The sequence below is a fragment of the Protomyctophum parallelum genome (genome assembly GCF_964188405.1).
Source record: "Protomyctophum parallelum genome assembly, chromosome: 20".
NCBI lineage: Eukaryota > Metazoa > Chordata > Actinopteri > Myctophiformes > Myctophidae > Protomyctophum > Protomyctophum parallelum.
In genome coordinates, this window is record NC_139718.1 from 30,854,526 (window position 1) to 30,881,524 (window position 26,999).

The 26,999-nt window shown below is 42.4% G+C and overlaps 1 protein-coding gene across 4 annotated transcripts in view; it reads right to left on the reverse strand.

Moving 5' to 3' along the window:
• The window catches only part of slc4a11 (solute carrier family 4 member 11), a 148,966-nt gene that overhangs the window by 16,193 nt on the left and 105,774 nt on the right, over positions 1–26,999 (reverse strand). For all 4 annotated transcript variants that reach the window (XM_083792571.1, XM_083792568.1, XM_083792570.1 and 1 more), the window contains exons 6-11: positions 26,788–26,869; positions 25,892–26,015; positions 15,895–16,104; positions 2,286–2,370; positions 1,258–1,383; positions 882–995 (exon numbers count right to left, since the gene is read on the reverse strand). In XM_083792571.1, the coding sequence (XP_083648697.1) occupies positions 882–995; positions 1,258–1,383; positions 2,286–2,370; positions 15,895–16,104; positions 25,892–26,015; positions 26,788–26,869 (741 nt within the window). The remainder of the gene's footprint in view (positions 1–881; positions 996–1,257; positions 1,384–2,285; positions 2,371–15,894; positions 16,105–25,891; positions 26,016–26,787; positions 26,870–26,999) is intronic.

The window sequence follows — 26,999 nt, forward strand, 5'->3', positions numbered from 1 at the left end:
TAAACGAGTACAAATAAATGTGGAAATGTGTGAAGATTATTTTGCTAGTTTATAAACAAAAAACCCACAGCAATATCTTTAAGCAAGGAAACAAACTGTGTTGTGTGGAACCATGAGATATCTTTCATTTTCCAGCAGACTAAGGTCCTTTTTTACTGCTGCGTTTTTCGGATCTTTAGCAACGTTTTTCCGCTGGTTTTCCGAGAAATGCATCCACTCTGCAAGGACCTTAACAGCTTGAAAACACACATTTTCACATGTGAATATATAGCATTGTCACATGTCAAGGTGGACATTTATTTTCATTGTGCATTCCCTCTGAAAGAGAGACAGGGAGATTAAAAGAGAGAAAGACAGACAGACAGACAGACAGACAGACAGACAGACAGACAGACAGACAGACAGACAGACAGACAGACAGACAGACAGACAGACAGACAGACAGACAGACAGACAGACAGACAGACAGACAGACAGACAGACAGACAGACAGACAGATGAAGAGAAAGAGAGAGACAGACAGAGAGATGAAGAGAGAGAGACATAGACAGAGAGAGATTAAAAGAGAGAGAGAGACAGACAGACAGACAGACAGACAGAGAGATGAAGAGAGAGAGACATAGACAGAGAGAGATTAAAAGAGAGAGAGAGACAGACAGACAGAGAGATGAAGAGAGAGAGACATAGACAGATGAATAGAGAGGGAGAGTGGGGGGAGTTTGGGGTTGTTGTTGCTGGCCACATGCTTGGATGCCTCTGTCCCCCAGTTTTGACGTTATCTCCCCCTGATTTCAGCTGTCGGCACAAACCGTGCAGAGATAAGACTTACTCTGAGGAGGTTTAAGGTGAGGAGGAAGAGGAGGGAAGGAGGAGGGGCCTACCACTGATGAAGATAGCGAGAGGGGCTGTGGTGAGAGGGATGACCAGCGGGGAGCCTGCAAGAAGGGAATAGATGACTCCTCCTATGCTCTGACCGACGATGGTCTTCCTCACATCTGGAGAGAGACCAGAGGAGATGTAAACAACCAACGCACATATGTACGCACGCACGCACGCAGCAGAAGAAAAAAAATGGTTGTGTATAATTGTGTGTGGTGCAGGTGCTAGTGCAGTGGTGTGCGCGTATGTGCACAAACTATTTGATTTGTGAATGGCTGCATTAAGGCACTTGCTGGTGTATATTTATGCGTGCGTGCGTGCGTGTGTACATATACATACATGTTTGTGTGTGCTTGTATGTTATTTCTTCATTCATACCAATCTCTCCGCGGGTGCTCTCATCGTTGAGCGAGCCAAAGGCGATGGCGGGTAAGAGGATAGCAATGTACAGGAAGATGGCCGTGGTCATGTACTTCAGCAGGGTTTTGTTACTGCCCAGCACACCTGCACGGAGGACACACTTCAGTCAATACTGTACACCTGAACTCCATGTAGTACCACTATAAGGCCCCTTTTACTTTGGTTCAAGAACTGGTTCCGTTCGAGATTCTTGGAACCTTGATGCTTTCACGTAACCGGCGGCCATTTTCTTGTTACCAACTGAACCAACTATTAGGGTTCTGAACCAATTAATTTTCATTGGAAACACTCTGAACTGGTTCAATATTAGTCGGGAAAAAATAAACAAACTGGTGATTTATAATGCTTCTCATCTCTAGATGCAGAATGTACGGTCACAGCACAGACATACATTCTTGTAGCATTAACCTTTAATTTATGTTTCAGTCAGCAATAATGCAAGAGATTTGCTTGTAACACACACTGCAACATTCATTTCTCTCAGGACTTTACCACTAAAATGCCTGTGATTGCCAGTGTTTTGACTTGAACTGAATCAGTCCAGGAAAGCTGTAGACACAACATAATAGATGCATTGCAGGCATTTAAGGCATGCAGCAAACACAAATTGCATGTAATTTCACAATAATGACAGTAATGTGGGAGATGTGCTGGTTAAGTTTACTACCCCATTAAACGACAGACAGACCATCACCATCTCTCTATGTGGACTTATTCCAATACACACGCACGCACGTACGCACATACGCATGCATGCATGCACGCACACACGCACGCACGCACGCACACAAGCCCAGTGAATATACAGTATAATATGGAGAGCGGTGACAGACAAATCAGGTGTTGTCAGAAGTACCCTGGTGTGCCATAATAAGATGATTCACAAAGATGCAGGTTAAATGTGTGTGTGACTGTGTGCGTGCGTGTGTGTGTGCTCGCGTGCGTTATTTGTGCATATGCATGCATGTAGCACTAGTCCAGCCTACCATCTGTGAAGTCGGAGGGGTAAAAAGGGAGTCTGCGGCACACGTCCTCGTAAATCCCTCGACCGGCTCTGAAGAAGTCTTTACACTGTAGAGGGAGAGAGACATAAGTCTTTACACTGTAGAGAGAGAGAGACATAAGTCTTTACACTGCAGAGAGAGAGACAGAAGTCTTTACACTGCAGAGAGAGAGACAGAAGTCTTTACACTGTAGAGAGAGAGACATAAGTCTTTACACTGTAGAGAGAGAGACATAAGTCTTTACACTGTAGAGAGAGAGACAGAAGTCTTTACACTGTAGAGAGAGAGACAGAAGTCTTTACACTGTAGAGAGAGAGACATACGTCTTTACACTGTAGAGGGAGAGAGACATAAGTCTTTACACTGTAGAGGGAGAGAGACATAAGTCTTTACACTGTAGAGGGAGAGAGACATAAGTCTTTACACTGCAGAGAGAGACAGAAGTCTTTACACTGTAGAGGGAGAGAGACAAAAGTCTTTACACTGCAGAGAGAGAGACAGAAGTCTTTACACTGCAGAGAGAGAGACATAAGTCTTTACACTGCAGAGAGAGAGACAGAAGTCTTTACACTGCAGAGAGAGAGACATGAGTCTTTACACTGCAGAGAGAGAGACAGAAGTCTTTACACTGCAGAGAGAGAGACAGAAGTCTTTACACTGCAGAGAGAGAGACATAAGTCTTTACACTGTAGAGGGAGAGAGACATAAGTCTTTACACTGCAGAGAGAGAGAGACATAAGTCTTTACACTGCAGAGAGAGAGACATAAGTCTTTACACTGTAGAGGGAGAGAGACATAAGTCTTTACACTGTAGAGAGAGACATAAGTCTTTACACTTCAGAGAGAGAGACAGAAGTCTTTACACTGCAGAGAGAGAGACAGAAGTCTTTACACTGCAGAGAGAGAGACAGAAGTCTTTACACTGTAGAGAGAGAGAGACATAAGTCTTTACACTGTAGAGAGAGAGACATAAGTATTTACACTGTAGAGAGAGAGACAGAAGTCTTTACACTGTAGAGAGAGAGACAGAAGTCTTTACACTGTAGAGAGAGAGACATAAGTCTTTACACTGTAGAGGGAGAGAGACATAAGTCTTTACACTGCAGAGAGAGAGACAGAAGTCTTTACACTGTAGAGGGAGAGAGACAAAAGTCTTTACACTGCAGAGAGAGAGACAGAAGTCTTTACACTGCAGAGAGAGAGAGAGACAGAAGTCTTTACACTGCAGAGAGAGAGACATAAGTCTTTACACTGCAGAGAGAGAGACAGAAGTCTTTACACTGCAGAGAGAGAGACAGAAGTCTTTACACTGCAGAGAGAGAGACATAAGTCTTTACACTGCAGAGAGAGAGACATAAGTCTTTACACTGTAGAGAGAGAGACAGAAGTCTTTACACTGTAGAGGGAGAGAGACATAAGTCTTTACACTGCAGAGAGAGAGACAGAAGTCTTTACACTGTAGAGAGAGAGACATAAGTCTTTACACTGTAGAGAGAGATACATAAGTCTTTACACTGCAGAGAGAGAGACATAAGTCTTTACACTGCAGAGAGAGAGACATAAGTCTTTACACTGTAGAGAGAGAGACATAAGTCTTTACACTGCAGAAAGAGAGAGAGACAGAAGTCTTTACACTGCAGAGAGAGAGACAGAAGTCTTTACACTGCAGAGAGAGAGACAGAAGTCTTTACACTGCAGAGAGAGAGACATAAGTCTTTACACTGCAGAGAGAGAGACATAAGTCTTTACACTGCAGAGAGAGAGACAGAAGTCTTTACACTGCAGAGAGAGAGACAGAAGTCTTTACACTGCAGAGAGAGAGAGAGACATAAGTCTTTACACTGCAGAGAGAGAGAGAGACAGAAGTCTTTACACTGCAGAAAGAGAGACAGAAGTCTTTACACTGCAGAGAGAGAGAGACATAAGTCTTTACACTGCAGAGAGAGAGAGAGAGAGAAGTCTTTACACTGTAGAGAGAGAGACAGAAGTCTTTACACTGCAGAGAGAGACATAAGTCTTTACACTGCAGAGAGAGAGACAGAAGTCTTTACACTGCAGAGAGAGAGACATAAGTCTTTACACTGCAGAGAGAGAGAGAGAGAGAGAGAGAAGTCTTTACACTGTAGAGAGAGAGACAGAAGTCTTTACACTGCAGAGAGAGAGAGAGAGAGACAGAAGTCTTTACACTGCAGAGAGAGAGACAGAAGACAAGCTCTACTGAATTTTAATTTCACGCTGTAGGTATCCACATGGCTGATGCTCAATTATCCAGAGCCATTTACAATAAATACATTTATGAAAAACAATGCAGTGCAACAGTGCAAATCTTTATTGAAAAATCTTTCCCCAAATGTAGTGTGACAGTAGAGCACGCATCTACGGGCAGGAGACATGGTCAGAATTCAGTGAATGAAATTAAATTTGTATTTGTCAAACGGTTTTTAGCAAATTACCAGTAAATGTCTTTTTTGGGGGGATTTTACATTTGCCTTTTAGGCACATGTTGATGCTATTATCCAGAGCAATTTAAGAGTGAGTGACACGGCAGAATGTGCTTCCTTCTCCAACATTACAAGCAACAATCTGTTAGGAGTGCCAGGGTCAAAGCCAGAGCACCCGGTTAAGTCACACTTTTTGGAGTCACGCTTTTTGATGGCTGGTGGTAGGGCATTCCTTTTTGATGGCTGGTGGTAGGGCATTCCTTTTTGATGGCTGGTGGTAGGGCATTCCTTTTTGATGGCTGGTGGTAGGGCATTCCTTTTTGATGGCTGGTGGTAGGGCATTCCTTTTTGATGGCTGGTGGTAGGGCATTCCTTTTTGATGGCTGGTGGTAGGGCATTCCTTTTTGATGGCTGGTGGTAGGGAATTCCACATTTTGGTGGGGTGGCATAATAGTAGTTTGTGCCAAACTTGAGGGAAATGAGATCAGTGGAGCTCCCTCTGGTATTGTGCCTGTGAGCGTTTCTCTGGGAACTGGTCCCTTGAAAACCACGGCCCATAGCAAGTTGCTGTACTTTTAGATAGCATTTTATGTAGACATAGCACAGTTTCATTATATAGAATTATAGATATTCCACTATTAGGTTCTTAGCTTACGTATGTTACGTATTTCTATGTATTTGAAATTCCCATGTTTTTGTTCTCCGTCTACCATATATAGCATAATGAGGAGGGGTTAGGTGAACGATGCAAGTTGGTAGTGCATGCCAACCGTGACACCATACCAGTTGTCAGAGTATTCGTTGTACCCATACTGTACTGTATGTCCCTTTTATGCCCATACTGTATATGGAAATATCTGTATCTGTCTGTCTGCCATCAGTATAGTCAGTTCCTTTGTAGATTTCGATTATTATTACAAAACATACATGAACCATTTCAGTCCGATAAACATTTTGGCCATTTGAAAATAGCCGATCTATTGCAATGTGCAACACAATACATTGTGAGATAACTGAGATTGTATTTTCTATTTATACACTTGAAAACTTGAAATGGGACATTGTACTTTTGGTACTTTTACTCAAGTACATTTTGAATTCCAGACTTTTACTTAAGTTGTAACAGAGTAGTTCTATAGTGCAGTATTCATACTTTTACTTAAGTAAAAACCTTTGAGTACTTTTTCCACCACTGAATCTGGACATCCAGATACAGTATATGACCATGTTGGTCGGATCGGCTCTGAACAAACGGATCTCCAAATTCTTTCAAGTACGTTTCAGAGATACGTGAACTGCAGACAGACATTTACCGGTATTAGTGCCCATATATACAGTATATACAGTATGGGCATGCCGTTATAATACGATGTATCAAATGCAACCTCTAGGACAGCTAGTCATCCTGCTGTGCCATTTTGTGTTGAGTCAAATTACTTATAATAAGTATAATTATTTACAATTTTCAACGCAAGTGTTTCTAAAATAAGTGACTTCATTGAGAAAAGTAAAAAAAGAAAATACAAATTAATCATGAATCATGAACCCGATGAACACCTTTTGGGTTGAAATGTTGTTTGTTTAATAAATGCACTGTACTGTATGTGGGAGCATTCAACATGGTGTGCAGATAATATTTGGTACTTTTATCCTGCACCTGTCGAAATTCACTCGGATGTGCGTGCATTATCCTTGAACTGCTTTTATTGAGAAAAGCCCTTGAGTAAGCCATTCCTATCAGGCACCCTCATATTAAGAGTGTTGTCAGTTTCTGGCAAAACAAAGTGCTTTACCTCGATGTAAACATCCTGGAATGCTTAAACAAAAGATTCTAGTTTGTCTTTTTTTCCTGTGAGAAACAGGCTTTTTTTATGAAGCCAAACAGGCTTGTTCAACAAAAGCTGCTCATCCATTAAATCCCATATTTGTAATGAAATACTTTACTATAACAAGGGAATGCGTACATGTGTACGTGCGCGTGTGTGCATGTGTGTGTGTGTGTGTGCGTGTGCGTGTGTGTGTGGGTGGGTGGGTGTGTGCTTGCGTGCGTGGCCCCCAGCCAGCACTTGGCTCTGGTTTGATAAACAAAAGTCTCATAGAGGAATTAATGTCCACCTGTTTGCCATTCCCTCAGAATGGGTGATAGTATGAGGGGGAAAAGAACAACACAACAACAAAAGATCTCTGAAGGTATACGGTGATGAGATATGCTGTGGGTGGTCTGAGGCTGAGCTGCCATGAAAAGGCATGAGGCTGGGCATTGTTCTCTCAGTGTTATTTCTACCACACTTTCTCACCCGTCTTCACTTCTTTCTCTGCATGCATTTTCTTCCTTTTGCCGTCTCTCTCCTTCACCACTTTCACTCAGCTTGCTTCTCTATCTTGTCCCTGTTGCAGTCTCTCTCAGCCCTTCTCCCTTCTTTCTTTGTGATGCTACAGCGCGGACTAGCCAACACCAACTCTGGCCTCCTGAGTCTTTGTAGCCTGGCATGGTCAGACTAATATCACTACAGATTCCAATGTCTCAGCAAACAAGTCTCACTTTGAATAGCGTGCTCTGATTGGTCACCTACAACTCTGGGGTGAGGGAAATGTAATTCAAGCCGAGGAGTTTGAGTTTGAGTCCTGTCTCGCATCAGGGTCTTGAGCTCTGCAGTGTTGTCAGCTCCACTATCATGCCAGTGTGTCTACATAGGTGTGGCTCTGTTCCCTCCCAGCTGCGCCTTGGGTTGGCTCCCACAGTGTCAGTTTGCCTGCCGCTGGTTTTGGGTGCCAGACGCAACGCAGTGCCCAGCCAGCCTCATCCTTCTCTCTCTGACCTTGGTCGCGTTTCCCAAAGAGAAGCTGCACAGGGAACTTATCCGTGCGGTCCTTACGAAGGCTCTGCTACGAAGGCTGAGTTAGTCGGGCATTACAATCAATGCCAGACTAACTGATTTTTCCACGCAACTACCTTATAAGGTGCAAATGAAGTGTCACTGTAACAAGTGAGATTGTACTCGGCCCATCAATAAAATAATGCTGAAAATTAACAAGCTTTAAGCGTTGTTAGTATCTGTGACTGCACAATACCTTTGTTTTAATTTCATCTAGCCATATCATTATCACAGGGATGAGGGGTTAAAATCTCCTCATTTCACTCCAAACATATCTTGAAATATCAACTCACTCGTTATATCTATTTTCAATTAAAAACAAAACTAAAAACCTTTGCTTACAAACTAAAAACCAACCAACTTGTTCTCACACTTCTTTTCACTCAAGTAATCACACTATAAAGAGAGAGAGAGAGAGAGAGAGAGGCCAAGAGTATATTTGAGGGGAGTGGGGACTTTCATCAGTGTTCACTAGGGATGTGAACGACTCTGTATTTGGCCATTTACCGATCGATTTTATTTTGGCTGCGCATCAGTTGACACCTGACAGGAGAGCGCAACAGTGCATTGACTGCAGTTCTGCAGCTGCACCCGTCATGTTTAGAATTAGCATCAAAGCCAGAATAAAAACGACTTTATTTAGTAAATGAAACACTGAAGCATTGTTTAATCCGTAAACAGTAGGATTCACTAGCCTCGCATAGCCAGACGAATCTGCCATTGCAAATAATAATAATAATAATAATAATAATAATCCACGCAGTGATAGTCTGGTTTGTGCCAAGTGGCTTTAAAATAGTGAGCGTTTGTTTCACATAGGACTCCGTTGTCAACGCTGTTGACGACGACAGACGCTGTCTCGTCATGTGAGCGCGCATAGAGTTCATAGAGTTATAAAGGACAGAGAGCGGACCAGGTGAGCAGTTGTTTACTTCCTGCTTGCGCATAGTGTGCGCATAGTTGACGACCAAGAGCGGAAAGGCTTCCGTGAGCTGATGGCATTTCTCGAATCATCTTGGCCGTCAACTTTGCGCACAGTATGTGCAAGCACCTCACTACTGGCCAATCACAGCAGGGCTACGGTTGATTCATAATAATGTCACGCAGAGTTATAAATAAGACACTGACGAGAGACATGCAGTGCACTCATACAGTTCCCTTTACCATTTGGAATACATTTGATATTTGTTTTTACATTACAGTGATGTTTATAACGTTTTTGAACAAGCCATTACAAAAATAATATATATATTAAAAATATATATATGTGATTTGCAACCACCATGTGATTTGCAACCACCTCTGAATGTGGCTCAAGTCACATTGGAAGAAATCAGATTCCATGTGACTTGTATGTGACCTGTCTGCATTTAGACTTATTTAAACAATTCAGATTTCAATCTTGATGTGGCACAGATCTGATTCAAGCTAGATGTGGCTGCCAGTGTAAATGCGGCCTTAAAGCCTCTACACACCCACCATACTAACTTGTCATAACAGACTAACGGCGGGAGATCAGTTGGGTCAGACGTCTGATGTAAGGTGTTAAAAGGTATCTCTATGCACAGCATAAGTCTGTATAAACACTGCACAGGTGGTGGGCGTGGTACTGTTGTGCACCTGCGTGAGAGGAAATAACACCATACCAGGAGGTGGTACAGTAACAGTAGTAGTCTGCAGGAATCATTGAGCAACAAAAACAAACACTTTCACACTAGTCCTCTTAAACCCGTTTATGGTGCTCGGGATAGCATTGAGAATATAATACTTTCACTTGAACACACACACACACACACACACACACAGTCCCCACTCTTATCAAGGCAGACGCCATTGTTCTTGAGAGTCAGATGAGCGACCCATGCATACATCTCAGTACCACCCACAGACGCTGTAAAGTTTGTATTGGTGGAAAGTTGACTGGCTATACACAATTCAAACTCCTACATGAGTATGCCAGCCAAAGCATTCGGATCAGGGTTTTCAGGTTGCCATATTGCTGGGCTTTAGGTAAATGTGATGTTGAACAAACGTTGTCGGTGGGGTGCTCGGGAGGAGCTGGTGCTGGAGGAAACCGGACTGAAGGGACCACTTGAGTAGGTGCAGGGGGCCGCCTGCAGAGTGGATTGGTGCCGGAGAGGACCCTGGGGCTGGAGTCACCACTGGAAGAGATGCCTGCAGAGTGGATTGGTGCCGGAGAGGACCCTGGGGCTGGAGTCACCACTGGAAGAGATGCCTGCGGAGTCCTGAGAGGAGCACCACTAGGAAAGCAGCTGGTGCCAGAGGGAAGCAGACTGGATGCACCTCTAGGAGGGGACCTGGAAGCTGCTGTGCCGCAAACTGGACTGGACTGGATGGGCTGCGTACTGGCCTGCATACTGCTGGGCCGGTGTCTGGATGGGCTGCATACTGCTGGGCCGGTGTCTGGATGGGCTGCATACTGCTGGGCCGGTGTCTGGATGGGCTGCATACTGCTGGGCCGGTGTCTGGATGGGCTGCGTACTGCTGGGCCGGTGTCTGGATGGGCTGCGTACTGCTGGGCCGGTGTCTGGATGGGCTGCGTACTGCTGGGCCGGTGTCTGGATGGGCTGCGTACTGCTGGGCCGGTGTCTGGATGGGCTGCATACTGCTGGGCCGGTGTCTGGATGGGCTGCGTACTGGCCTGCGTACTGCTGGGCCGGTGTCTGGATGGGTGGTGTACGGCTGGGCCGGTGTCTGGATGGGCTGCGTACTGCTGGGCCGGTGTCTGGATGGGCTGCGTACTGGCCTGCGTACTGCTGGGCCGGTGTCTGGATGGGTGGTGTACGGCTGGGCGGCACGGTGCCGGGCCCTGAGCTGTACTGCAAGGTGCCGGGCCGTGAGCAGGGCTGCACGATGCCACAGGTTGGGTTGAGTACTGCTGGGCGGCCAGCTGGGTGGGAAGGTGTTGGGCCGCAGGCTGAGCTGGAAGGTGGTGCCAACTGGAAGGAGGCCCAGGCGCCACTTGGGAAGAAGGTCCATATGATGGCGTCGGCTGTCTCAGGGCATGCGTTCCCCTATTCCCCCACAATCTGAATAATGTCTAAGGTTCAGTATTTAGAATGAGGGGTCACTGAAAGATAAGTGCCCTGAAATAAAAAGGCATGATCCTTCTAGACAGATAAATATATTTGTCTCAACCCAGCCCAAGTGGTTGAAAAAATAAAATAAAATAAATAAAAACAAATCAAATGACCTTCCCCCACCAAATAATGATAAACAACAGATTAATTCCATTATCAGTTTGTAGCTGAGTGTGTGTGTGTGTGTGTGTGTGTGTGTGTGTGTGTGTGTGTGTGTGTGTGTGTGTGTGTGTGTGTGTGTGTGTGTGCGCACGCACACGCGTGCGTGCGTGTGTGTGAGAGAGAGGCTGTCCTTCGGGACTTGCATGTCAAAGTGGGGGTCTTATATTATAGATTTTGTGCCTGCGAGCAGCATTGGATATTTATACGTTGGATAAATGCTGCAGTTAACGTCAATATGGCAGCTCTGAATGAAGCAGGTTGGTTCCATCTGTCACAACTGTGGAGCACAACTAATTAATCCAGTCTGAGAACTGCTGACAGTCACTTTGAACACTGAAGTCTTTTACAGAATAAGTGAACTGACAATAAAGTACAAAATTACATTAGGTACAATATTTTAATAGTTTACATGAATTATATAACATTTTATGTAAATTTGTCCTATGCACACAGTTATTAACAATGTGAAGGCGTCATAATGTGTTTCCAGTTCAAGCATGCTGATGAGCCAATCAAACAAAGCTTTGAGAAAATCAACTGGAACAGATAACAGGTTCTTTATTCTGGGACTACAGTTATGCACAGAGCTGATTAACAGGGATAATAGGTATGCACAGAGCTGATTAACAGGGATAATAGGTGACATAATTACAAGCAATTCCAATTCTACCAATTACAAACAATGTAACAGATTTGCAATGTGACTGGTTAGATGCTTAATCTGTCATCGATTTGACGCTAAAATGATTTCTGTGCTCTGTTTTATACATTAGATAGATAAGTGAGGGCCATTGTCTTTTAGTTCTATTAACATACTATTCTGTATAATATGTTACTGTTACTATTATTATCATTTTGCTAGTATAGACAACAGTTTGGCCTGTTTTGCATTTAGATAATGCCTAACTTGGCGTGGGCATACTTGACTCTTTATCTCTTTTGTTTTTGTTTTTTGTTTGTTTGTCTGTCTGTCTGTGAAAAGCTAATCTCTGGCAGCGCTTGACCGGTTGACAAGAAAGATTGCACACACTCTCTCAGTAGGCCAAGGTAGAACCTCCACCCCAAAACACCATTAAAATAATAGCAGTGAATAAGGCAATACAGTTAAAAGCTCAACTAAAGGCAAAGAGTGTAGAAGTAGGTCTTGAGCTGTGCTTTAAAAATGTCTACAGAGGCTGCCTGTCGAAGGTATAGAGGAATAAGCAGTCTTAGTCTTAGTTGCTGCTTTCTCCAGGAAGTCCTGTCATGGTGAAAGTAGTAAGGGTAAGAGCTGGTCTGCTTATGGCTGGACAGCTGTGAATTGAGGAGTGAGCGGAGTCAAACAAAATGGTACTAGCTGCAAGCTAGGTTTGGCTGTAAGGTACAACGTTCCCTCTGCTAAATATCTTGCGTTAAAGAAGCTGATACATAAAAGTAAAGTAGTGCTGCAACGAAGGACGAGAGGGAAAAGCTGGAATGGATGTACTTGCCAAAATGTTGAGGGTCCAATTCCCCATGAAGTGCATGTGTGTCTCTCTCAACCTCATTAGTCGAACAGTGACCACATATCCAGCTTTCTTCTGGTTGCCAAGATTTCTTAAGACTATCTTTTTTCGAGGGCCAACTGGTTGGTCATTAAGCCTGTACTTATAGGGTTAGAGTCTGTCTCTGCTTTCTTTCCTGACATTTTGGGGGTAATATACTGTAAAATAAAAAGTAAAATATTCTCTGTATGAATTTATATGTATTGGTAGTAGTATATTTTCACATGTACAGTACAGTACAGTACAGTACAGTACAGTACAGTACAGTACAGTACAGTACAGTACAGTACAGTACAGTACAGTACAGTACAGTACAGTACCCTTCCACTCCATCCCCAGGAGATTCTTTCTTGGACTCAGGATTCTATATCTATAGATATAGAATACTATAATAAAAATAATTATATATATATATATTATAGTATATATGGAATTTTGATATTAGAATAAACTTTCTAATTTAGGGTTCTTCTATTTTAATTATTTTTAGGTATTTTAATTCTCCCTTTCTCTCTCTCTCTAACTTCCATCGTTACCGATGTGGTGCTCTACAGCCGGGCATTGGTCTAGTTTGAATAATAATGATAGTAATTAAAAACAATATTATAACAATATATTGTATATAATTATAGCAGTGTGGCACACACACGGCTGTTCTCAGACTGTATTTAACATATTAATAATTTCTAGAACTGCTTGGTTCTGATATACAGACACTAACAGCGGCGGTTGAACCGCCCTGCTCGCGTTCAGAGCCTCAGGCTGCTGATTTATGTATGCTTCCTAAAAATATGTAGACCTGAGATCAGATTCATACGAGGTTTCAACTGGACACACACTGGTCTGATTAACCCATTCTGACCTGAGATCAGATTCTAAAAATGTCAGTCGTTCTTCGATTTAAAAAAAATACCTACAAGCTCGTAGCGCGCCACTCGGTGGCGCGCTTGTAGATCTGCTATTTTTCAATAGCTAAAGCATAACATGATGCACCAAAATGGGTTCCCGTCCAGAATGGGTTAAGTGGTAAAGGCAGCTTTGTATTCTACATATGAACCCAGTTAAAGATGGAGTGCCGTGATTTCTGTATTTTTTTCTGTTTTGTAACATTACATTAACATTAATGTTAACATTTCTATGTTAACATTACTCTAATTGACCCCCAGGTGTGGTTAGAATATTGAAATATTTCTTCGCTGTGTATTTTTTGTTTGTTCCAGAAAGCTGACATCATCACAATATCATCCTAACCCCTGCCCCTTTATCATACAACAACAGCTGTGGGTGTGGCTTCAGTTCAGGTGGATCACCGCCCACCTGAAAACCAGGCGTTTTTATGTGGACACGCCCACCAGTTATTTAAGTATGCCTGGTTTGCCTGGTGAGTGGTGATGGGTGGTGATCAACCTGAACTGGAGCCGCACCCACAGCTGTTAAGGGGGAGGGGTTAGGGGAGGGGATGATATTGTAATATCACTATATCACAATCTTTTTCATTGGCACGTTTGAATGTCAAGGTTTCAGCCTCCAGGAAGAAACCCTAAATACAAAGGGAAGACATCATTGCACATAACAACCACACCAAGGTGTCTAAGGAAGTACTGTCACCTCATAAACACATGAAAAACTATTTTTTCACGCAATTATTTTTATTGAGTGAGTAAGTGCAGGTTACAACAAAGGCATCTTGACAAATCGCAAACCATAAGTGTTTCTTCAAACAATAATTTCAAGGGGAAAAAAATAAACAAACATAGTGCACATTTGATTATTCGCGCACGCACTTTTCTGCACATACTCTCTGCTTTACTCACACACACACACACACACACACACACACACACACACACACACACACACACACACACACACACCTAAAAGGTCACCTATCCCTCCCACCACAGGCACATAACAAGGACACCCGCACGTGTAGCAACTTACTTATCAGAGTTGATACTCTTTGGATCTATTGCTAAACTAAATATCCTTCCTAGGTTCAGAGTGGTAGTGCATTATAGGTGTCATTGAAGTTGCAGCCGAGGAATAACTTATTTACTTAGTGTGCATATTAGACAATACACTATCTGGAGGGAGTAGGGCACTAAAGATGATCTCAAATGTTAATCAAAAGGTATTCCAGCTAGAATATCCACTTCAATACATAAAAGTGCTCTTGAAATATTGCCAGCGGCCCCTATTCAATGTCATTTTGACTACACCTGCACATCCTTGTGCAATAGCATCCCTAAGATCCTTAAAAAGAAGCCTCAGGCCTCTCCTCATAAATTAGTTAGGTTGATACTCCATCCCAGAACTCATCTTGCCCTTGCTCATTTGATTAGCCTCAAGTGGCTCAGAGTGGTGTAGAGAGTATCACATATTAAAATGTGCATGGGACACAGGACTGTAAACGTTGTGGTACCCAAATAATATCCATACAATGACTTTTTGAAGGTTAGTGATGTACACAGTTATTCCTCCAGAGGAAACAGAGCTTTAAGGCGCTCAGGTGGCGCAGTGGTAAAGTACCTGCCCACTACTAGGGGTTCGAATCCACCGCAGTGCATCCGGCTTTGCCGAGTGTGTATATGAACATGAGGAGTAGGATGAACGCTATACGTCTGCCTTACTGGCAGGTGAGCCAGTAGGATAGAACAGAAGTGACAACAACACACTGAAATGTGGCGGCTGTGGCTCAGGAGGTAGAGCAGGTCGTCCAATGATCCCTGGGACGGCAGTTCGAATCCCGGCTCCTCCTGACCACATGTCGAAGTGTCCTTGGGCAAGACACTGAACCCTACATTGCCTCCAATGAGTTGGTCGGTGTGAGCTTGCCACCATTGGTGTGTGAATGTGGGAAGTGACTTCAAGTGAGGACGCTGGCGTCGACTGTTCGCTGCTTCACCTCCCAATGTATGAATGAATGAACCATTGTAAAGCACTTGGAAAAGTGCTATAAAAATGCAATTAATTATGAATGTGTGTGGGGAGGAATGAATTGGCGTAACGACTAAATTAGGGAGAAAAAAAGAGGGGAGCTGCATAGTCTTTGTAACATTAGCAATAGTAAGCTAAGTAATGGAATAGGGGTGTAAAGATTAACTTTACTAACGCAGAGTCGCAGACCCCTGGATCGAACCAAATCTACCATGAATTGAACAATGGTTTAGTTGTAAAGTTATGTATCGGTAAGCTAGTTTAAGCTAGTATAAGCTGCTGTCTGATATAACATTATAATGTTACAAATTATTAGTTACTTTCAAAACAATATTTATATACATTTTCGGCAATAAAGAGATTAATCACAAAAACAGTACAGGCAGGCATGACAGAGATAGAGCGAGAGAGAGATGGTGCATAACTTGAAAGGAGTATTCACGACATACACGAGCGCACATGCGCGCGCGCACACACACACACACACACACACACACACACACACACACACACACACACACACACACACACACACACACACAATTCCTCACCTTGAGTGGTTTGTGGCTGCGGGGGTCTGTCTCCTCCTCCTCTATGGCAGTTGGCTTCTGATTGGCTGCCGTTAGCTGGTGTCTCTGGAACACCAGCGCCTCCTTGAACTCCTCCTGTGTCTTGGTCTCCAGAAGCTTCTGTCTGAAGCTGATGTCTGAGAACATGGTGGCGAACGTCCTGCCCAGTTCCATGGCTGTCTTGGTGCTTTTCTGCCAGGGAGGCGAGGAGAGTGGTTGTTATTTCATTAGGTTGCTATCCATGTTTACTCAAACACCCAAATGACTAGAAATACTGCATCTGGTTGTACTGTATGCCTCCGCCAAGAGTGGAGTGGAGACTTTGAAGGGATTTAAAAAAAAAGGTGTTAAGTGTATATTTGGCTAAATGTATCACTAATTGATGTTTGAATTTTGTACATCCAGTGGATTTTCTGTGGCCTGGGGTTTACTGAATAATTAGGCTCAGAAAATGTTGTGATTTGCCTATGGACTGTGAGTGTCATAGTCCACGAACCCCCCGCCTTTCATCTCGCCCCTTTTCCTCCCAGCTATCCCTAACCCTATCCTTCTCCCCCTGGGGGGGCGGAGCAGAGACGATGATTGATAGGCAAAATAGCTCAATAGTGACACCAACAGGCAGGTATTTTTTCATTGCACCTGGAAAAGCCTCAGAACACAGGGGAAAAAACTGCCATGGCTCACCGGAGTGGATTATTTTCTGTTAAAACCCTTTAATACACGTTTGGAGGACCATGATAAAGACAGCATGCCATGAGACTTTTAAATGAAGCTTGACGGTAAACCCGCTACGGAGTAGGCTAGTTCGGCAGTATAATTTACCTTGCTTACCGAGTAGGGAATCCAATAAACCACAGTAAACCTTCACTTAAATTAGCTAGACTTGTCAAAATAAGACAGGATTGTTCTTTATCTGTCTTCATGGAATACTCTACATTGTACAGTTGAAACTTGGCTGCGGCAGTGTCCAGCTGCGGATACCATTAGTTATGATACAAACTGAACAGTACGTGTGATAATTTCCCCTTTACGATTTAAGCCATATTAAAGTACGATATAGGACAATGTGTAGATTGTGTACCGTTGGTGGATTGGGAGCGGCTGTTCGAGCTCTGTCAACAATCACACATCTGTCACAGCTAATGCTGTTGCACGTCACAAACTGTGACAGCGCAACGGTAAAGGCTTGCTGGCGGGCAGCATGGCTGCGGGGGTGCCAGGCTAGCTTGGTTAACCAGGTGGCGAAACGGCAAACATTGTCAGTTTGGTGCCTATAGTAACAGCTGTGGCAAACAGAACTGCTAAAGCCCATAAGCTTCACAGAGAGGAAGTGGGAACTGAATTTTAGTCAGAGCTGATAGCAGGGAACAGGAAGCTTTTGCAGAAAGGCCAGAGGCCAGTAGAGGCCATTGGCTAAACCAATGGTCACAATCTTTCTCTTATATTATTATTATTTAACAATTTGGCTCCGCTCCAATACGCAGCTATGTGTGTATGTCCGTATGTATGTCTGTCTCTGTATGTCCGAGCACGGCAAGCTGCAACACGGTAACCGTCATTCCTCGACCGTTTCGGACGCGGGAAGGCTCGCCGGAACTGGGGCTGCCCCCCTGGGCGTGTTCCTGGGGGTCTGGATGTTGCGGGGACCCCCCGGGGCCCCTTTGGGGACCCACACAAAGTAACTCTGTTATTTCTCGACCGCTTCGGACACAGGGTGGCTCGCCGGAACTGGGCCAGCCCTCTGGGCACGTTCCTGGGTGTGCTTTTAGGTATTAAAAGTCAAAGTGCGTGGTGGCGCAGTGGTTAGCACTGTTGTTACTTCAAACCCCGGCTGGGCTGGTCTTTCTGTTTGCAAGTTCTCCCTGTGTTTGCGCTGGGTTTCTCCCACACCAAAAGACATGAATGGTAGGTGCATACTCCTGCCAGTGCTATTGACCATGGTCTTATTTCTTCTTCTTCTCCTCTTCCTTCTTCTTTCGGCTAATTCGCATCGTGGGTCATCAAATCGGATCATCTGTTTCCATCTGAATCTGTATTCTGCGTCCTCCTTCTGCGACTCCTGCCACCTGCATGTCCTCTCTCCCCGCATCCATGAACCTCTATGGCCTTCCTCTCCTCCTCTTACCTGGCAGTTCCATCTTCAGCATCCTTCTCCAAATGTACGCCTCATCCCTCCTTTTCCCACGACGGTGGCTGGGTTAAATATCCCCAAAGGTACAACAAAGTGTGTTTGTTTGTTTCTCATTTTATAGTAGGATTGGATAAGTACGATAATAGTAAGAAGTAGGATTTTATAGTAGAATAGTAGGATTTCATAATGTGTTGATCCTCTACTGACAAAGGTCACTGCACAATAAAAATAACTTCTCACTACTTGTAACAACTAAGTATCCGGTACAGTATTCTCCACCACTGTACAACCTGGGCGCTTTCACACCAGGGTCTGTGCACCGTACCCAGACATGAATCAACGTCAATGCCCGCATGTGGACTCGGGTAGGGTATGCAATGCATCAGGTATGAAATCCAACCATACCAAAATACAGAAGTTGACTGATATTTAGATGTTAATTAAATTAAATTAAAATAGAAATTTCGGCAGACAAAAAATACTATCACAACTAAAAATAGATACGCAAGTGTACTGATGTGAGCGCTGACTGGCACGGCAGGGGCATCATACTCAGCTACTGTATGAAGCAATCAGACATAATGTGAAAGCAGCCTAATCAACTCACGTACTATTATCTGTTTTGAGATATTATGGGGGCTCTTCTGCCTTTATTTATATATTTAGTACTGTAAAGGGTATGCACATGCATAAAGTAAGTGAGCAAATCGAGTGACAAATCGAGTATCCGTTCCTGCATAACTTCCTGGTATGATGATGATGTCACGCGCATACCCTCTATAGAGAGTGACATGCAGCGAATCCACCACAGGGAATTGAACCCAGGACCCACTGGCATCAGAACCTATGTGGTACACACTCTAACTACTTGGCTATCAGTGCCACAAACGTTGTTTAACTTTAACTGAATACAAAATCAGGGGTGTTGCTATAAAATAACAGTGTATTATTGCAGACATTCCCAGAGTAAAGTAAGTTACAGGCAGCCCCCCTCAATCACACAGACACAATAGATTGCATACATCTGCCAGCCAGAGGAATTCCTGGTATCATTATCATCATGCCGCCTTCTAAGAGCTCTCTCTCTTCCTCCAGCAAATAGACCGTCACCATCAGAGCAAGTGGAGTCACAGCAATGCATTGCTGTTTACTCGCGGCCAAGATTAATGCCTTGCAGAATGCCATTTGTGGTTGGCTGTAAGGGGCACTGGCACCGTTACGGAGAAGCACAAACACAATGGGAAGTTCATAGCAGGAAAGAGAGAGAGAGAGAGAGAGACCGCGCAAACATGCACAAAGCAGGTAGTTAGATGTGGACTTGTTGATTAGCGGGGTCACTTGCCGCCGCGGTGGGGCTGAGGTTTGATGGTAGTGCGGTTGGTGAGATTGGTTTGTGTGTGTGTGTGTGTGTGTGTGTGTGTGTGTGTGTGTGTGTGTTTGTGTGCGTGCGTGCACATGTGTGTGTGGAGCCTGTTTTCCCGTGTATGTGTTTGTCGAATGCATGCATAAAAAGTGGTATGCGATGCGTAATGCGTATGCACGTGAGGGTGTGTGTCTGTGTGTATCTCAGTTTGAGTGTGTAAGAGAGAGGCTTCTTGAGCGATGTGATTTCATGAGTTTCTATGTTTCCATCTGTGTGTGTGTCCATGTGTGAGCTTGTATGTACGTACACTGTACATATAGTGTGTATAATATACATATACATATAATATACATACATATACAATGTACAGTATAATATAGTGTGTGTGCGTGTGCGTGCGAGGGAGGGAGGGAGAGTTGCTGCAGTGGTTTGATGGCAAGCGGCTGTTGGAGGATTTGTTGTGCCATTCCAAAGCGACAGAAGAAATCAATAAAGTCAGCACACAGCTGATTTGGTCCCACTATTTACTGCAGAATTATCATCACTTTCGGATGGACGCCTTCATGTCCAAAATCGTTACTTTTCCGAAAATGGGAAAATGTTTTCCAATGGGTTGATTGCAGTGCAATGCAGTGATTTAGTCACAAGCTCTTAATAATATTATATTATTATTATAATAATATTTGTTCAGTATTTATAAGAAACACAGTCACACTTCTATCTATTAAAAAAACTCACTGTGAGCTTGTAGATCTGCTTTTTTTTAGTTGAAAAATGGAGATACATGGTTTCTGCCCGACAGCAACGATATACTGGATAAACTTTCGATCATGTCTGGACCATCATCATTAATTCTTTTGGATTAAAGGAGAATTCCATACTAAAAAGCTTTCTTAGCTTTCTTTGTAGTTGTTACGTCCCCATCAAAGAGGTCCAGGTGTTATTTTGTGCAAAAGCTCCTTATTGGCTATTTCCCCTACCATAAGCCCTCAATGAATTGCATTGAATTGAATGGGATGTATGGGGTGTAGTGCTAATTCGCTTATTTCCATCGAAATAAGTAGTAAAGTGTGCCGCTTGGGTTATTATTACTTGCGCAAGCAGAGCGCGCAAGTAATGTGATCGGCCTGGTCCATTTGTCGTGACAGCCGTTCCGCCATTTCAGGACCCCCCCAGAAAAACATCAAATCTGTGCCCGTATTGCTGGACCAATGATGACGAAATGACCATATTTCTTACGTCATCATTTAGAGCTAGTCATACACGTATTTCTTACGTCATCATTTAGAGCTAGTCATACACGTATGTGTATGACTAGCTCTAAATGATGACGTAAGAAATATGGTCATTTCGTCATCATTGGTCCAGCAATACGGGCACAGATTTGATGTTTTTCTGGGGGGGTCCTGAAATGGCGGAACGGCTGTCACGGTTTTTGGACCAGGCCGATCACAGAATACCGCTAATCAACTTACAACTACACACTTTATACAGTATAGAGTATAGAGTATATATGTATACATATATAGTATATGCCTATATACTATATATATACTATATATATTTCTTACGTCATCATTTAGCTCTAAATGATGACGTAAGAAATATGGTCATTTCGTCATCATTGGTCCAGCAATACGGGCACAGATTTGATGTTTTTCTGGGGGGGTCCTGAAATGGCGGAACGGCTGTCACGGTTTTTGGACCAGGCCGATCACAGAATACCGCTAATCAACTTACAACTACACACTTTATACAGTATAGAGTATAGAGTATAGAGTATATATGTATACATATATAGTATATGCCTATATACTATATATATACTATATATATTTCTTACGTCATCATTTAGAGCTAGTCATACGTATACTATATACATAATCAATAAAAAATAATTTACCAAATTGTGCCTGATCTGCTGGGACCAGAGTACGTGGTGTGTATGTAAGAAATATGGTCATTTCGTCATCATTGGTCCAGCAATCCGGGCACAGATTTGATGTATGACTAGCTCTAAATGATACACACCACGTACTCTGGTCCCAGCAGATCAGGCACAATTTGGTACATGCGCGCTCTGCTTGCGCACTAGTTGGCCATTTATGGCCTACTAGTGTGCAACAAGCAAGTATGCACTCGACAGAGTGCAGTTCTAGTTTACATTATGAAGAGAGGATATATACAAAATAATTATAATTTTGAGCGATGGAAATAAGCAAATTAGCACAACACCCCATACATCCCATTCAATTCAATGCAATTCATTTAGGTCTTATGGTAGGGGAAATAGCCAATAAGGAGCTTTTGCACAAAATAACACCTGGACCTCTTTGATGGGGACGTAACAACTACAAAGAAAGGTAAGAAAGCCTTTTAGTATGGAATTCTCCTTTAAGCATTATATTTTTATAACAAATTCACACAAAAAAACAACTGAATTGATGATTACATGATAACGATTAGCAAAATAAGAATTTAGTTCAAACCCGGGCTCCCCCAGAGTTAGTGTCGAAGTGTCCTTGAGCAAGACACTGAACCCCTAATTGCTCCCGATGTGCAGGTTGGTGCCTTGCATGGTTTAGACTTCTACAGAGATGGCTTCAGGGTCCAGCATTCACTGCCAGTAAAAGAGTGTTATAGAAATTGTTCTTATTGGAATTAATGAAAATCCGCCTATAGAGAAAAAATATAAAAAAGTGGAAAGTCTATCATATTTGAATGAACTTATATTGACCCTATAAACAATTTAACAATAGGTAAGGTTTTGTCGCCTCTTCGGTACCGATATCTCGTCCGGCCCAAAGACTATAAGTACTGTAGGCATACTTAAGTACAATTTTGAGGTATTTGTACTTTACTTGAGTATTTCCAATTTCCAATACTTTTACTTATACATTTCAGATCCAAATATTGTACCTTTACTCCAAAACATTTATTTGAAGACTTTAGTTACTAGTTAGTTTAAATTGTTATTGTTGATTATTATTAAAACATTAACCACTTCAGCCCTATATACATTTCGGCCAATTGAAAATAGCTCACAACGCGTTCACGCTGTGATGCGTTGTGAATAATTCAGGTGCACGCTAACCCCTCCTACACAATAGATAGCACAATAGAAAATTGGAAAAAGAAAAAAAAAAGGAACTGAGTGTTTTTTCTTTATTTTATTTTTTCTAATTTAAAAAAATAATGTCTGTAATTCACTTAATTTACAACAACATGTTGGGAAAGTTTGAGAGCAAGAGTGTCTGTCCTGTTGTCTGTTTTGTTTGTCTGTTCACACTTGTCACTGTTTAACAGTTTTTAGTTTTTTCATGTTTATCACATTTATATTTCTTTTTTATTATGTATTGTATGTGGAACATTTACATTGCCTGTTATTTCTTTCATTTTATTTAACAGAACTACTCATTATCATTGTCGATAATATTCTGATGTCATACAAAAAATGCCTAATAAAAACAGTATAAAAAATAAAAAAATAAGTAAAACATTTGAGTACTGGTGTGAGTGGTACAGATTGACAAATGTTATCCCTGTTTCCTTGACAACCTTGTTCAGCCTGTCCTCAAATGCACTGACAGTATGTTCTGTTAAGAAGAAAAGGGCAAGATTTTAAAAGAAGAAGAAAAATATGTGTGGTCTTTAAAGTACATACAGTACTTGTCTACTGTGTATTATTGAAATAAATATTGATAGCCTGATTCTATAATAAAACTGAAAATGTTTAACAACTTTAATAGAGCACCGAAGTCTGACATCAATATCGGTAGAGGGCGCAAATCCACTGGTTTGTGTACTTTTTATTTGCATTGTAATCCCCATAGGGGGATTTTAGATCGCCTCATATAAGAACTGTTTGAAAAATAAACAAATCACCCAGGCCACTGCACTCATATGAATATGAAGAATCAACTGACTGAGAGAAAACACTATTGTTACTACGGCTGAATTAGTTACGTACATTTTCACTAGAAACAGACTGTATCGAGTGACTGACGGTTGCAAACGATACAGTCAGAGACACCTCAATGACAATAACGCAGAGACAGCTTGTTTATTTTTGGACCACAAAGCTTATATGAAACGATTTTAAGATGAGCCCATGTTATTCTCCATAGAGAAATTACTTCCGTGAACCAGGGGAATCGAGGGGACGAGTGAGTGACGTCAGGACTTCGGCACTCTATTGCTGAGTGAAATATGTTTTCTTGATAGGCTGTCAGCCTCAAACACTTGATGTTACATATTCAAACGGACCACTGAAAATAGCACAATGTTCCATTTACTCTTTTTGGATACATTTTACTTGTAAGATTAGTTTTATGCTATAGTATTTGTGAAGGAGGGCCTGTTACTGTATATGATGACACATTAAACAGTAACAGTAACACACAAAATGCGGTTCTGCTGATAGTACATACACACAGCAGAACCGGAGAACACACACCAATGAATGAGTGGATGTCAACAATGCCTGAAACAACAGTGACAGCGTGTGATTCGGGAATCAGACTATGTTTGCCTTAAAAACAGCCAAAAAGCTATCTCATACGCTGCCATCTTCTTGAAATGTGGACATTTCAGCATATAATAACTAATGAAACATGTTGCGGTAAATTGCAGATTTGGATAGGCTAGCCCTGTTAAAGGACCCTTTGAATTGAGTATTTTATATTTGGTTGTTGTCTTTAGTGACAGAATTGTCTGGCAAATAGTATGACCAATATATCATACCATGACTGCTTTGTAGTTGGCATACTGTATCTGGTCTAGAGCGGACATGTACAGTAAACTAGTTGTGTGCGTGCGTGTGTGTGTGTGTGTGTGTGTGTGTGTGTGTGTGTGTGTGTGTGTGTGCGTGCGTGCGGCGTGCACATGTACTGTTTGAGCAGCACTGAACAGTAAATAGAAACCAGTCTTTCCCACAGGTGCTCATTTAGATGACATAAAGGCTGTTTTAATTACATTTGAGTTGTTTATGCACTACGCAGAGGCAGAGCTCCACACTACTATTTTACTTCAAAGAACCACCATTTGTTTTCCTTCGTATTAATTGTGTTTCTTTGGTGATAGTTAGACATATTTAAGTAAGTAAGTCAAGTAAGTAATAAATAAAGACATTTAAATGCACTAAAAAGATAAACCATGCACACGCACAATCACGTTAATTATCTGCTTCCACATGGACAGTTTACAAATTAATGTGATATAACCTATAATTATTATATGGATTATATGGAAATTAGCATCTCTCCTAAATCCTGTGTGTTTACTCTACATTTTTTATATAATGTTCATTAATATACTCTGTCCCGTCCAAATAAACAAATAAAGTAAAGTAAAGTTATAAAAATGGGGCATATTTGCAATTAGCTCTGGCGTTCCTATTTTGATTATTGAGACAATAAATCTGACGTTAATCAGTACTTGAGTAGTTTTGTTCACTAAATACTTTCTTACTCGCTTTTACTTGATTCATAATATTCTAAAGTACCGGTAATACTACTCTACAACTACAACTACAACTACTTGATAACTGTTTTTAGATACTCTACCCACCACTGCAAATACACCAATGGATTAACACTAGATATAAAAGACAATTGAGCAACTCAAATTCATAAAAACACGAGAAACACAAGAGAAAAGAAAACAGGACACTGGACTGACGTTCAACAACAATTCAACAACAATACAAAGTGAAGGAGATTTGAAAATATAACAACATAAAGGGTAATGGAGGTCGTAAAACACCTAACAGCCCCAGGAACTTAATGCACTTGCTTGGAGGCATTTCAGTTGTTAAATATTGTCTCGGCAGCCTGCCAGGCTCGAAGGCATCTATATTTCAATGTAGTCAGGAGGCCCTCACACTTACTGGAACGCTCAATATTTTCTCTTAGAGTTCAACCGAAGTCCAAATAAAATACATAAATAAATGAACTATCTTCAAAAATGTTGTCGGGCTATAACTGAATAAAAAAGAGCCAGCTACTCCAGAAAGGTTGTATCAAATGAACTGTAAAAAACGAAATGAGCTGTGATGAAAGCTAGAAGCATCGTATGGGAATTTGGATACTCCTTCACCTCTTACATATTGAGTACTCTCTACTTTTGGTACTTTAAGAACATTTTGATACCAATATTTTTGTACTTTTACTCAGGTACATCTTGAATTCCGGACTTTTACTAGTAACAGAGTATTTCTCCATTGCAGTATTGCTACTTTTATTTGACATATGAGGACCTTTTCCACCACTGTCTCTGTAGCTGTCTAACTGCTGCAGGGGCGTTGTGTGAAGTGGACAGTAGGCATTAACTACAACTTTACCAATACATGACATTGATATTTCATCATGGGTTCATGACCTGTGCTACACGGTACATATAGCCCTCTCCTCTATTCCATCTGTCACTGTTCTGTCTGAGTAATAATAAAGCGCCATTAAAGAGCCATTAAAAGCAATGTTAGTTACCATTTTGAGCGGGGCCAGTATGAGGATGACGTAGCGGACCTCGCAACAGTTTTCCCCCCAGTTCTGAGGTCTCTCCAGGCGGGAAATGCACACGTGACGCCTCTGGAGGCTTTTCACATTACAACTGGAGGAGGGAGAGAGAGATATGGATAGCATAGGGAGAGAGAGAGAGAGAGAGAGAGAGAGAGAGAGAGAGAGAGAGAGAGAGAGAGAGAGAGAGAACAGAAGGGAGGCAAAGGGTCAAAGAGGATAAAAACAGGAAAAGAAAGAGGGAGGAAACAGGTAGATGTGGAGAAGGCGTGAAGACATTTTGGGAGGGGAGTATGGGAATAAAGGAGAGAACGGCAGGTGGACAGAGTTAGAACAAGATGGATGGATGGGTGGAAAGGACAACAAAGGGAGCAAAGAGTGAGACAGGGAGAGAGGGAGTGAGACAGAGAAAGGGTGAGAATATGGAGAGGGAGAAAATGAGTGACAGTGGTAGTGACACAGGGGGGGAAAGAGAGTGAGGTGTGGGGGGGAGAGGTAATGAGATGGGATAGTGTTTTAAATGTCAGTGTTTCACCTCATTTCCATAGATTAACCTCTCTGTGTGTAGAATGCATGCAAATTAACACACACAAACACAGTGCAAACACACAGGCATGCTCAGTACACCACAAAGGACACACATACTGCACAGAACAAATGCAGAAGTGTAAATTAAGTCCAAATGACACAACATAAACACATTAAAATTTATATGGATTCAATGCACCTGTGCAGTGCTCAGGCCTTATAATAAAGTCACTTTTAGGTGAACTATTCCTTTAAATATAGAATGACACAGTCAAACATGCACACGCACGCACACACGCACACACACGCTCGCGCACGCGCGCACACACAGTACTTACATGATACAGAGCCAGGACTGTTGGTACTGGATACCTGTGGCCGTGGCCGTCACTCCCTGGATGGTCTCTGACAGCAGGTGGACTGCAGACGACAGGTCAAAGGTCACTCACAGGAAAACAAGCTAAGGTCAACTTCCCATCTGGTGTCTACTCTCGTACACTCCCATTCACTGTGCTAATTGTGGTCTGTGTGTGTGGGTGTGTGGGTGTGT